At 40.0% G+C, this 15346-nt stretch overlaps 1 protein-coding gene across 1 annotated transcript; it reads right to left on the bottom strand.

The window, feature by feature from the left end:
* Positions 1 to 167: 167 nt before the first annotated feature.
* On the bottom strand, positions 168 to 1479 carry LOC135478114 (uncharacterized protein DDB_G0284671-like). The gene is made up of 2 exons (XM_064758385.1): positions 1445 to 1479; positions 168 to 903 (listed from the first exon to the last, which is right to left on the bottom strand). The coding sequence occupies exons 1-2, from the start codon at positions 1477 to 1479 to the stop codon at positions 168 to 170; spliced, it is 771 nt and encodes a 256-aa protein (XP_064614455.1).
* Between the last annotated feature and the right edge of the window lie 13867 nt (positions 1480 to 15346).

Below are 15346 nucleotides of genomic sequence, written 5' to 3'. Positions count from 1 at the left end.
TTTCCCGCTCTCACTGGTTGTGCAGCCATGGATTTTCAGGTTCTCACTGGTTGTGCGGCCATGAATCCTCCGGCCCTCACTGGTTGTGGGGCCATGGATTCTCCCGTTCCCACTGGTTGTGGGGCCATGGATTCTCCGGCTCTCACTGGTTGTGCGGCCATGGATTTTCAGGTTCTCACTGGTTGTGCGGCCATGAATCCTCCGGCCCTCACTGGTTGTGGGGCCATGGATTCTCCCGTTCCCACTGGTTGTGGGGCCATGGATTCTCCGGCTCTCACTGGTTGTGGGGTCATTGCTTCTCCCGCTTCCACTGGTTGTTGGGCCATGGATTCTCTGCCCCTCGCTGGTTGTGGGCCATGGATTTTCCCGCTCTCACTGGTTGTGCAGCCATGGATTTTCAGGTTCTCACTGGTTGTGCGGCCATGAATCCTCCGGCCCTCACTGGTTGTGGGGCCATGGATTCTCCCGTTCCCACTGGTTGTGGGGCCATGGATTCTCCGGCTCTCACTGGTTGTGCGGCCATGGATTTTCAGGTTCTCACTGGTTGTGCGGCCATGAATCCTCCGGCCCTCACTGGTTGTGGGGCCATGGATTCTCCCGTTCCCACTGGTTGTGGGGCCATGGATTCTCCGGCTCTCACTGGTTGTGGGGTCATTGCTTCTCCCGCTTCCACTGGTTGTTGGGCCATGGATTCTCTGCCCCTCGCTGGTTGTTGGGCCATGGATTTTCCCGCTCTCACTGGTTGTGCGGCCATGGATTTTCAGGTTCTCACTGGTTGTGCGGCCATGAATCCTCCGGCCCTCACTGGTTGTGGGGCCATGGATTCTCCCGTTCCCACTGGTTGTGGGGCCATGGATTCTCCGGCTCTCACTGGTTGTGGGGTCATTGCTTCTCCCGCTTCCACTGGTTGTTGGGCCATGGATTCTCCGGTTTCACTGGTTGTGGTTCTCACTGGTTGTTGGGCCATGGATTCTCCCGCTCTCACTGGTTGTTGGGCCATTCCGAAAATAATTAAGTGGTCGACGAGGTGAGTGGCTTCTCACGCATTATCACGCGAGATCTGTAATATTGGCCTCGTCTTCACGTAGGAACACCAGAGTTCCAGAGCTATTCGTAAGTTTGCTAAAGAATTTTTTACGTGAGGTGAATATACACGATATGGATGCCTGTACAAACATAAAGCTATATACACAGAACATAGGACTGTATGGGTACGGAGTAATTCCCACCAAACTATGCAATGGCAAGTTTAATTTATACCGCCGATCTCAGTTTCTACGCACGTATGGGCCTATGTTTATGTAACATGTCTTGTTTTTTGCAAGTGGAGAGCAAGAGGTAACCGTGCAGCGAATCCGTGCTACCAAATTCCCGTTACATAACAATGGAGACAAAGGAAATCCGAAATACTGAGTCATACTGAGGGAAATGACCAATAAATTACCAGCCTATACACTCCCAGGTGAAAGCATAAGTCATACTGAGGGAAATGAGGAATAAATTACCAGCCTATACACTCCCAGGTCAAAGCGTAAGTTATACTGAGGGAAATGATCAATAAATTACCAGCCTATACACTCCAAACTCAACGCGCAAGTCATACTGAGGGAAATGACCAATAAATTACCAGCCTATACATTCCCAGGTCAAAGCGTAAGTCATACTGAGGGAAATGATCAATAAATTAACAGCCTATACACTCCCAGGTCAAAGCGTAAGTCATACTGAGGGAAATGATCAATAAATTACCAGCCTATACACTCCCAGGTCAAAGCGTAAGTCATACTGAGGGTAATGACCAATAAATTACCAGCCTATACACTCCAAACTCAACGCGCAAATCATACTTAGGGAATGATCAATAAATTACCAGCCTGTACACTCCCAGGTCAAAGCGTAAGTCATACTGAGGGAAATGATCAGTAGATCTCTCGCCAGATTCAGCCACAGAATCCATCAATCAGTGGTACACAATAGCTGATGACCAGCGAGATCTCGCGAACACTTCTTCACCCTAAATACTACGAAATATTGATATATTCAAGCTATATAGTCTTTTATTGCCTATATGCTGTTTTGTTTATTATATCGACTATACCATATATATACCGCGTGTAGATGACAAAATATATTTTTATTTAATATACTTATTTGCATGACATTTTACGGAACATTGTCCACGTCCATCTACCAATTATTTCGAGGCGTACAGGCACGTATTTTACCAGGGGATGCCGTTTAGGGACTGACAATAGTATTTATTTATTTATTTGATTCGTGTTTTACGCCGTACTCAAGAATATTTCACTTATACGACGGCGGCCAGCATTATGGTGGGAGGAAACCGGGCAGAGCTCGGGGAAAACCCACGACCATCCGCAGGTTGCTGAAAGACCTTCCCACATACAGCCGGAGAATAAGCCAGCATGAGCTGGACTTGAACTCACAGCGACCGCATTGGTGAGAGATTCCTGGGTCATTACGCTGCGCTAGAGCGCAAACCAACTGAGCCACGGAGGCCCCCAGGGACTGACAATAGCTTGACACTGATCGGTTACATTCTATTCATACGTTCCATACTGACCTATCAGCCAAGCATTCGCAGTAAGTTGGACCATATAAGGATGATGTTGTACTGTCTCAAATGACATATCTCAGCCAGATAAACACGATCGCGTCTTGGGAAATGTCTGGGGACAGTCATCGTGTGAGTTGATTGTTGCTGAAGTGCTCGAACAAAAATTTGGTAATATTGTCACCTACAAACGTCTGTCGTATCAGTTCTTTCGTCGTCACATGACTGAAAAATTATCAGTCAGAAAATTGAGTATCATGTAAAAACCCAAGCACAAATACATATATATAAAAAAATTACTTATCAATAACAGATGTTGGCCAAGTCATATAATACACATTTCTCGAAACCTAATGCACCGTTACTTTGTAACATCATTCTATTTCATAAAGCAAAGCACCGACTTGTCATTATATAGTGCTACACTGTAAGGTGAGAGTATACCACATGGCTATTAAATTACAGGATAACATCGATCTAATTAAAATATAATGACGCACAGTTATGTGAACAATGCATGTGACAGAGAAAGTGGAATAGTTTAGAGTATTTCTTTTTAATTTTTAATTAATTCTACATGCGCGTAGAATGAAACGCCAAAACACGACACAATTTTCCTCGTTGTGAAAATGCCATTTACATTAATGAGTATCGGCCGACATTATATTAATGAGATGTTGGGAAGTGTATAAAAGCGACAATTAAAATATAAGCTGAGTAAGGAAAGTGAAAACTGACCGACGCGTCCGTTCACTCTTTGTTAACTGATTACCAAACCTCAGTCCGGCACGCGTGTGTCCCAGTGCCTGTTGCGAACAACGCTCTGGTTGGCGAGCCTATAACATCGCAGTGCAGGGATTTGCTAGGGACAAATGCTCGTGCCTCTTAGACCATGCCATCATCAACCGGACAAGGCGGTTCGTGAAGTTCTGTTGACAAGTAGTGCCAGTAGAAATCAGGCAGTACGGTCTGTGAAGTTCTGTTGACGTATAGTGCCAGTATCAACCGGAAAGCACCGCCTTTGATGTACCGTACTGTTGCTATATGCCAGAATCTACCGGACTGCTGTGCATATGAATTCTGTGAACATATAGTGCCATTATCAACCGGACAAGGCGGTTCGTGAAGTTCTGTTGACAAGTAGTGCCAGTAGGAATCAGGCAGTACTGTTCGTGAAGTTCTGTGGACGTACAGTGCCAGTATCAACCGAAAACCACGGCCTGTGATGTACCGTACTGTTGCTATATGTCAGAATCTACCGGACTGCTCCGCATATGAATTCTGTGGACATATAGTGCCAGTATTAACCGGGCAACATGGTTTGTGAAGGTCTGTTGACGTAAAGTGCCAGTATCAACCGGAATGCACGGTCTGTGATGTACCGTACTGTTGCTATATGCCAGAATCTATCGGACTGCTGTGCATATGAATTCTGTGAACATATAGTGCCATCATCAACCGGACAAGGCGGTTCGTGAAGTTCTGTTGACAAGTAGTGCCAGTAGGAATCAGGCAGTACGGTTTGTGAAGTTCTGTTGACGTATAGTGCCATTATCAACCGGAAAGCACGGCCTGTGATGTACCGTACTGTTGCTATATGTCAGAATCTACCCGACTGCTGTGTATATGAATTCTGTGAACATATAGTGCCATCATCAACCGGATATCTCGGTTTGTGAAGGTCTGTTGACATATAGTGCCAATATCAAGGGGATAGTTAACACGGGTTGTGACCTGAGTTTGCGATTATCTTTGGATACAGCTGATATTTTGCAGTGCGAAAACTGCTTATATCATATCTGTATATTGATTGCTGTCACAAGTGGATGCCTGTGAATCCGTACAACGTTGGGTTTTCATGACGGTATATGTGGTGACGGCTTGCTCCCGGAATCAGACGAAGTCGGGTGGAGTAGGAACTGGAATACCACATGTTCCACATGTGGAATACACACACGTATATACTGCAGAAGTCTATGCAAGGTTTGTCAATGTTTTACATATGTACAGGTACGTGTACGTGTATAATCCAGGTATGTGACGTGCGATGAACAATATTATTTAAATCGGGTTTGTTTTCATTTTTCGAGAGAAATAGAAGCGATTAATTAAGTATTAAGTATTTTTAACGGGACTCTTCGCACTCAGAGATAATTAGGCCTTGATTTAATAAGATAAGTGATAATATGTACGCAGTGGCTTTAACTTTATACATGTGCATATCAAGGAAGCTATTCCAATGAAAATAAATAAATAAATAAAAGAAAATAAATAAATAAATGAATTAATTATTCACCGTTTCAAAATTGACAAACCTTAGTTCTTGGTGTAGTTTTATTTATACTCACCGGTTGAACTAATGAATATAGAAATTTTACAGTGATTCCTGGAACTTTACAACTGTTTACGTCGACGTTCTTCAGATGTTTTGATCTCAAGGGCGTCATATATGCATGTACATGTATTCTGTCCAAGTCGAATGCCATCGTATAGGTGAAATATACTTGAGTACAGCGTAAAATATCAATCAAATAAATAAACAAATAGGTACAACCGAGTGACAGGATTCTTCTCAAATCCAGTTGCATAAAAACTTTCGCTTTTCATTGTTGACTAGCATTTACAACTTACCTATATTTTGAACACGGTTAATCTGAATATTGCATAAACTCAGAACTTTAAATATGCTCACAAAACTATATACAAAATAGAAGTTAAAGTTAAAGGTTCGCGCAAAGTACTGAAACACATGAGCAAATAAATCTGAGATCCCCGAGACAAAAGTCAAATCACTTTCAGTGTATACACAAAATAATCATTTGTTAATCTGACAGAAAGTTTTTTGTCTGATTGATAGTAGAATGTGTTCTTCTATTACAACACAACATAAACTGTGTCATATTCAATATTATACTTTTAGTGTAATACAATCTCTATGTTAACAGAATATGTGGGCAATATTTAACACAATAATCTGCTGCAATGTGAGAATAATCTGCTGCAAAGTCAGAATAATCTGCTGCAATGTGAGAATAATCTGCTGCACTGTCAGAACAATCTGCTGCAATGTGAGAATAATCTGCTGCACTGTCAGAATAATCTGCTGCAATGTGAGAATAATCTGCTGCACTCTGAGAATAATCTGCTGCAATGTGAGAACAATCTGCTGCAATGTGAAAATAATCTGCTGCAATGTGAAAATAATCTGCATCACTGTCAGAATAATCTGCTGCAATGTGAGAATAATCTGCTGCAGTGTGAGAATAATCTGCTGCACAGAATATATCATAACAGACCTCTTGTTACAGTAGCAAATTGTTTTTTCAGAATTATTTTGAGAGACTCAAAGCATGCAAGGATTTCCGTGCATGGAGATTTTGTGCAGTTCGATTTGAGAAATGAAAGAGAACATACGAACACAATTCTTTCTTTTTGCTGTATTTAACATGTGGGGTTTTTCATAGTCAAGTATATCGTAGATTTATGTCCCAAAGACTCCGTAATTTCAGGTAGAGGAACTTGTACATATACCTTATTGAGGTACATGTTCCGTCTAATGTAACCCGGGAAAGTTGCAAGGATGTTTAAAGTTTTGGAAAAAGATAGTCCTCATTCGTTCCAACAGGTTAATGGCCAAGGCAACTTGGAACAGAGTTGCTATTGTAGGGGAAATGGCACTCAACCTCGCCCACTGCACCCGCGGCCTTGACAGATTCCACCGACAGGAAACCCATTTCCTCCCCAACAATCCGACAGCCCCGATTTGTTTGCCGTCAGTAGTGCAACAGAGCCTAACCTGTGTTAATTATGCATGGTACTAATTATCAATGGCTAAAATGGCCTACGGTGTGCCAACTATTTTTCCGTGAAAGAACAAAAAACGTGCTTCATAGATACAGCTATACAGACAGCATGTACACGTTGATGGTGTTAAACTACGCACTGTGGGCATGGCTGAGATGCTCACAAAGATGTATGTTTAGCGGTTCTCAGTATTATGATGGTCACCTTGGTCAACTCAATCAGGTCTTATGCCATTATCCGCTATATTCCTTCAGTGCACGATGAGGTACATGTAATCCCTGCCCAGCTACCCGCGTCACATTATGGCAAGCCATATTACTATTCTTTTCTATTTTTGTGATATTTTAAAATTGATGACTCTATAGGTGTCCAAAAAAGATATTCGTATACCAGAAGTCATCCAAAATGGGGGTAACGGGTACATATTAAGTGTTAACATATGTATTAATTTCACTTCAGTTACTGATATGTTCTTAAGTTTTAAAATTTAATTAAAAAGTTATTCCACGGTTTTAAAAATTTTCGTCCTGTCTGTCGAAAAAAATAATACACACAGTATAACAATAGTTTTTTATGGCCGATTGGTTGAAGATAAACACAAATATTTGTTAGTCTTTATCGTCATGTCAAGGGCAATGTTACATTGTAAGGAAATATTTCTTTATTTAATTACTTGCCTTTTGTTTTTTAGGCCGTAAAGACATGAAAAAACTTCGTATATTCTGGAGTCGTGCAAAGATCTTCATTCCTATCATTTGTGTCAATCTCAATATTTTACAGATGAGCCAAAGAGCGAAGCTAATCGTAGTCTGGGTCACTTTCTTCCTCTTCGTTCTGAATGACTGTGCTAACTGCATGTGCAACCCTGGACAGGCCAGACGGTCCTGTATTCTTGGATGTTGGCGTTGCGCATTGGCTTATGGGAGAAGGGTGTACAATACGAAGGCTTGCTGTCTTGTCTGTCTAGAATCACAAGCCAGTTTCATCGATGACGGACCACTGCATTGTTCTAAACGATTTGCCTTCCAAACGATTCATCCAAGGTCATTCTACGGCTATCAGAATTACAACACATGACTTTAGTTTGGGTTTCTTTTAAAAACAAACCTGATTTTTCTCCTTGAATACTGTGAACACCGTGGATATTCTTGAACTCTGACAAAGATACAGCTTCTGAAATATCTGGTTGGTTATACCTAATCGTTGAAAGCTGAAGCATTCTCCCAAACTTTGTTACAATGATGCTGTCAAACGGAAGGATGCTACTCTCTGCCTTATGGCAATGGCTCCATGAAACGGAAATTTTCTACCATATTTTGTGTAACGTTTCTATAAAACTGATTAATGTTACTATGCTTTGTGCCACCATCTCAGAAGTCATCCAAAATGGGGGTAATGCACTAAAGCATTCTGTCATTCTTTTTTGCACTGTCTCTATTAAACTGATTGTTATACTGTGTTGCCATCCTGTGCCATAAAACTAAATGATTCCACTTTGTTTTGTAGCACTGTCTTTCTTGCAATGTCTATAAAATTGAGGGATTATGTTTTGTTGTATTGTCTCAATAAAACGTACTCGGGTAGTTTCCATGGGTTACAATGTCTGAATAAAACTGAATGATTGTCTATACTTTGTAAAACTCAAGGATTCTGATATGTTTTGTTAACAGGTTTCGCTACAACGAAGTGTTTTAAAGGAAAAGACTGCCATGAATCTATGAACTTATTATTTAGCACGCGCGCACTTTTCAACACACCAGCTTTGATATTTTCTGAAAATTTAAAGACAGCATGCGTGTTCCTGTAATTATCTCTGAAATAAATCATGCGTGTCAGCCAGGTGCAAAAGATGGTTGTCAAGAGTAAAGCATAGCTGTATCCCATACATATATAGTGTTATTATAAAAGGGAAACTCTGTGTGGTGAGTTTGGTGTCACATATGATACCAGGAGCTCAACGTGACTATACATACACATATGCTACAGTACTATCCAGTTCTTAAACAATTCCGTCTTAGTAGGATGAGGAAATGGTTATAGTTTGTGTCCGGTTTATTCCAGCATTTCATCTTTTCCAAACATACATCATTCCATCGCTCAACTATAGTGTCCGGAATCTTTATAACTACAGAACTTTTTGATCAATGACCTTCTCATTAAGGCTGTGGTATATAACATCAGTTGAGAGCTTGCTGATCGATCACCTTCAGACTTGGACAGTGGTATATAAAACCACTTGAGAACTTGTTGATCGATCACCTTCAGACAAGGACAGTGGTATAGAACATAGCTTGAGAACTTGCTGATCGATCACCTTCAGACCCAGGACAGTGGTATAGAACATAACTTGAAAACTTGCTGATCGATAACCTTCAGACCCAGGACAGTGGTACATAACATCACTTGAGAATTTGTTGATCGATCACATTTAGACTTGGACAGTGGTATATATGGCATAATTTAAGAGCTTGTCGATCAGACTTGGACAGTGGTAACATCCCTTGGGAACTTGTTGGTCGATCACCTTCAGTCTAGGACAGTGGTATATAGTGTCAATTGAGAAGTTGTTGATTGACCACGTTCAGACTTGGACTGTGGTATAGAACATCACTTGAGAACTTGTTGTTGTTGGCTCCGCCCCGTTTCTTCCCACCCTAATGCTGGCTGTCGTCGTGTAAGTGAAATATTCTTGAATACGGCGTAAAACACTAATCAAATAAATAAATAAACAGCTCGGAAATTCAACATTTAAATTTAAAAGTACACCCGAACCGGTTTTTATTTTTTATTTGCATATCTGTTTTATGTATGGTATGAATATCCCCATGTAACTAGTTTGAATTGTTTCATTTGTAACAATATGTAACCCCTATATGTATTGTGATGACTGACAATGGTTCTAAATGGTATCCAGTCTCCAACGTGTAGTTCTCCCAATAGGCCGCCTATGGTTCCACTTTCCAAAGCATCTGTTGAAAATAGACCTTTACATCTAAATCGCTTAACTGTCATCCTTTTGGTACACAGACTTAATATCAATAAAATGTCATAAAATATTCAAACTGGTCGTTCCAGCTAGTCGTGCTTGGAAAATAAAACATTGGCACAGCGAGACTGGGTCAACTATATAACAAAAAAAGTGTAATTATAGCGTTTTTGGTTGAGTGGGTCAGTGTCCTGTGGGATTTTTAAAGTGTAATGAAATGTTTCCTTTTCTAAATCTGGATGGAAGTCTATTGCTCGATCTGAGTGATTCCTTTATGAAAGATATACCAGTGCGTGCAATTACAATGGATGCACCGTAGTTTATGTTTATTTGTGATCTGTTATAGCCCGTATCAAAATGTCGGTGTTAACCTAGGTACACAGGCTGATTAATTATCATACTGTTTGAAGGCCAATATACGCATCCATGAACATGCTGTAGATATAAATGGTATGCATATCACGTGAATGAAATGACTGGCTAAGTATATAGTGAATGCAGAAACAGAAAACGATTACATGTTTGGTTAATATATCGATGAATCGTTGATCACCACGCAACTCTAATGCGTGCAAAAAGGCCCAGGCACGTTCTATTAATTAACCATATACAGGTTGCTTATTTATTTGATTGGTGTTTTACGTCGTACTCAAGAATATTTGAGATTATATTACATTATATTAAATTATATTAGACGATAATAGGATATTAAGTTAAATATGACTATATATTATATTACAGTAACAGGATACATTCTGGCACCACTAAGACGACAGCCCTTCTGTTAATATTGAGCAAGTCTTTGTTTGAGTGAAGAAACCGATGACACAGTTTACGGCATTTATTTCCACGCGCTTATAGGGAAACAAGATTGTGTCATTTTCTCACCAGAAAAAATTTTGTAGACAAGTTGAAGAAAAGATACCGGTATAGTTGTTTTTTTTTCAGTAATAAACACCCCAATTACACAGACCGTGGGAGCCTTTTTATTTGCCCATGGAAGCAAATTAAAAATTCAAGAGTTCAGAGATAATTAATCGATCGGAGACAATCAAGTAGGCCTAGCTATTATATAATTAAAGTGCATGTTCCTGTAGGCTACAGAGTCAAAAATAACGTTTGCCTCAACCATAAGGAGTATAAATAAATTATTTTTTTCAGTTCTTACCATGAAGTTCCCCAAAAGCAATTACTTGTTTTTGAAAAAAAAAATCTAAAATGCATTAAAAATTATAAGAATGATCCTACATGTATATGTACCGGTATATATATATACATATATATATATATATATATATATATATATATATATATATATATATATATATATATATATATATATATATATATATATATATATATATATATATATATATATATATATCTGTAGTTCATTAAGAGGTGATGTTACAAACAACAATTATTTTCAAATTGCTCCAAACAAGCGGGAAGTCTTATGGAAGTGAAGGGGCCTCAAAAACAATCTCAAAATAGTGTTGACTGCAGTTTTTTTAAGGCGCTTTGAATGGTAGGCCTATACATCGGTAATTAAATTAACTTTATAAATAAACGTTTTCAAATATTAACGAACTAACAGAGAAACACACAAAAAACCAGTTAGTAGAATTATAGTGCTCTACATTTAGACAAAGCATTTATATAAGTAGACAAAGAGATGAATGAAAGGTTAAAATCACGGCCATCGAAACTGAAAACCTGTCGATCGGTGATAGGTTCTATCTCTTGGCACGTGCTTATAGGGTGAAGGCTGAAATATGGGACTGCATGATTATCCTCCAGAAGTATAGTTTATCGAATATCGAGTTATACAATAGTGCATATAGGTACATATACGTGTTTGATTTGATAAAAAAATATTGAAAAATGAATCAACTGATTTATGCGAATCTAGTCTGCCTGAAAGTCCTTTTATTTTTAGGTCGGCATGTACGGGCATGTATAGGCTAAGCCTATCGCGTTCTTCAACTTTATTTATTAGATTGGCGTTTTACGCCGTACTCAAGAATATTTCACTTATACGATGGCGGCCAGCATTATGGTGGGAGATTTTACTGCACCCGCTTATACTGTCTGTCGACTTGTACGCACAACTCAAAATAGCACAGGACAAAATTTATCTGGTAGGTATGAACAGTAGGCCTAACCATTGGTGCATGCTGTTTGAAATGTATCCATTAAACCGTGAAGAGCAGAGTGTTATAACATGTAGTCAATACCGCCACCGGCATGCGCTACTAGTTTGATTTAAATACATATACAGGCATTTGGCCTAGGTTCGGTTTATGGCTGTGCCATCTATCTTTCTCTTTACCCAAATTAAACAGAAAAGCGGAAATTATATTGATTTTTTATTTTATTCTATTATTACTAAATTCTAAATTCTCATTGTGTAACACTATCCTCGTAGTCTACATTCTGACCTCTCTATCGGGGTCACCGAAGAGAGATTAGCCAATCAGCCATAGCGTATGTTGAATCGGCGTTATCGAAAACCAATGAGAAGTGATGGTACTGATTCCCCACACTAGTTGGCTGACAACAAGAAGTGGGAAGATCGAAGTGCACCTTAGTATAAAGTTTAACAAAAACATTCTAACTTTGCTAAGTGCGACCCTATTTATGGTTTATGATCGGACAGTCACTGGTCGGAGGTACAGAGACAGCCGCTGTTGGTGAGCGTTAAAAGCTTTCTTTGTTACAGATGCAATTTTAGCGGAGATCTGTATATTGCCGATTTTGAGATTTTGACAGGAGTTTGATGGTGTTGTGAATGGGTGTGTGTTAGGTGGATGTGGCCGTGTATTGTGACTTGGCATGCCTGGATACATGGGTATGAGATCTGAAAGTAGCATTTCCCAGATGAGGGCAGTTAATCAGCCTGCTTTTTCGGAGAATACCATCCCTGAGGGAGTCCAAACAAATAGGGGTTGCACTTGCCACACGAATGTGTCTCAACTGATCTAACCATGCACTGCCGTACCGAGCACACAATATCTCGGCACGGTAGTACATTGTTAAATCTGCTGTCCGCAGCACTTGATATACAGGAGGCCTAGGCTTAGCACCAGTTGCCTACTTCAACAGCTATCTTTACACTGGTCTGGCGTTTATCGATACCGCCAGCCCAGTATAAAGACAGGAGTTGAAGCAGCCACCTAGGTTATGGTATGTTGACCTCTGTCATTCTTCTATCTCCTAATGACACTGAATTTGACGCTGACAGAACTGAAACCAGACAGTAGAAGTAGATTCAGAAAGTGGGAGCGGAAGAAAGTTATGTAAAAAAATATTTTTGCATGGATTATAGGACATTTGAATTTAATATTGGTTAATATTTACAGGAAAACATTATTATTGTTGACCCTAAAGGTTAATTATGTGAAATTGACAATCTGACAATTCAACAAGTCGCCCCTACCCTTAATAATAAACCGAATGAGATCAACAGTTTTATTCTGACTGCAGGTTTTATATGGACTTCAGTGTGAAATAATAATAATAAGAATAATCATAATAATAATGGTAATTATTATTTTTTATTAATCTCTAAGTAAACACTAATGAATCTCCAGAATGAATTCATTTGAGTGATGGGATGGTTCAAATTTTTGTTCCAAAAACTTCAAGGAGTATATAGTCTACAACAGGACCAAAGCTCGAAAGGCCAGTGAGAAATTCCCAGTGGCCTTAAGTTAAATTTGTAGATAGCCAGTGCATTCTGTCCTGTTACAATAAAGGGAAGAAGAAAAGTCCGAGAATTAACAAAGGTCCACCTAACTGGCACAGATTAGAGTGAGTGAGTGAGTGCTTGGGGTTTAGCATTGTACTTAACAATTTTTCAGTCATATGACGACTAAGGAATCCTTAGAATGCATGTAATGTGCCACCTTGTTGCAGGACAGATTTCCACCACTCCTTTATCAAGTGCTGCTTCACTGAGACGCCTTACTGAAGGCAAGTAAGCCACCCTGTCTGAGCTATTATACTGATATGGGTCAACCAGTAATTGCACTATCCCCTTCATGCGAGGACACCAAGCGAGGAAGCTGCAACTAAAGTCTTAGGTGTGACTCGACCCAGGATTGATCCTGGATCTACCGCTCCCAAAGCAGATGCTGTACCAGCACAGATTAGAGAGCATTTATCGAATTGTTGCTCAGTAGCCAGTGGATTGCAGCACACCCTGTTGGTTCACTTGATCAGACTGGACTTGTACGTACATGTATCAGAAATATAACATACCCCTAGCTTAATGAGTTGGTAAAATTGAGTCTTTGTTAAAAGTGTGCACTAAATACGTACATGCAAGTTTTGGTTTTTGAAAATTGGCGTTTTGACAAATTACATTATAGTAACTGCATTGCGTAAATAGATAATGCAAGTTTATACATGTAGGATGACTTTTTCTTGTTTTCTTTGCACCTATTCTCTTCCTTAGAGAATGTCAGAAGAGCGCCAGCCGCTGGTGTCCAGCGGCTCACATTCGGGACGCTACATGCGCTACACGGACGACAGTCCACAGGGCAGTGATGCGCTTGACGGGGGTCCCTATCAAAATGTCCATTACAACACCGCAGACAAAACTCCTGACACAGTCATAAGTTTCCCTGGTTACAATGACGACAGTGTCAAGATCCATGGAGGGCACAATGGCCCAGAGGTGCACTACAGTAGTGTGAGCGGAAAGATGCAGGATTCACAGACAGGGGTCAAAAGGTCACGGAGTCGGGTGTCACGAAGTATCAGCTTGACACAGAGTATATCTGGACCGTTTGAACCAGTGACTCTTGCTTTTGATAACATCAATGTGTTTGTTCAAAGCACTGCAGGATGCTGTGGCAGAAAGTCCTATGAAAGTATACCTAAACACATTTTAAGGGGAGGTAAGTAGTGTGTCTTTTATCACTGAATAAGATAAAGTAGATGTTATCATTATTAAGCATCATAATAATGGTATAAGCCAACCAGCTCATGAGAAAAGAGCCCTGTAGTTTACAGCCAGAACAGGACCCCTAACCTGGCTGTTTACCGTACTATCATTGATCAAAAGATTAGAGGATTATGCCTGTTTACTCACCTTTTACATCAGATATGGCCTGGTATTCTCCTCATAACTATTTTTACCTTACCCATACTTCAAGACTCGGGGTCAGAAACTAGACTGCTAAATTGGAGCAGTTCTACTTATACAACATGGGTTAACATTAAATGTACACTTACCAGTGGAGATATGTTGACAGTTACAAGTCACATAAACCACACTGCCATTGTATGAGTGAAAAAGACTTTGAGTAGTGTTAAACAGTTAATGTGTTATACATGTAATCATATAAAATTGTTAATATTAAAGAAATATTGCCAGAAATATGTATTATAAATATAAATTTGTGCATGTACAGGTATGATCATGCTTTCATTTAATCCTGCAAATGTACCTGTCCATGTACACATAAGGTGTGTAAGAATTGTGAAATACATGTATGCAAGTTTAAGTTTTGATGAAATCTTATAATGCTGTCACATTACTGCTAATTCAGTACTGATATATATATCTCACATTGCTTTTGTTATTGTACAACTTAACAAGTCAGCGTTTCAGTCGGTAGGAAGACACGGACACAAGGTGTAGGTTGTATTTTGACCTTGGATAGGCAATTTGTACATTCCCTTGCTCTCACTGCTTGTGAGGCCTGGGTTTGATTGATTGGTGTTTTTACGCCGTACTCAAGAATATTTCACTTATACAATGGTGGCCAGCATTATGGTGGTAGGAAACCCTTGCATAGCCCTGGGGGAAACCCACGACCATCCGCAGGTTGCTGACAGACCTTCCCACTTATGGCCAGAGAGGAAGCCAGCATGAGCTGGACTTGAACTCACAGCGACCGCATTGGTGAGAGACTCCTGGGTCATTACGCTGTGCTAGCGCGCAAACCAGCTGAACCACGGAGGCCTGGGTG

The sequence above is a fragment of the Liolophura sinensis genome, chromosome 11 (assembly GCF_032854445.1).
Source record: "Liolophura sinensis isolate JHLJ2023 chromosome 11, CUHK_Ljap_v2, whole genome shotgun sequence".
NCBI lineage: Eukaryota > Metazoa > Mollusca > Polyplacophora > Chitonida > Chitonidae > Liolophura > Liolophura sinensis.
The sequence above is the reverse complement of the archived record's forward strand: the minus strand, read 5'-3'. Positions and strand labels throughout refer to the sequence as shown.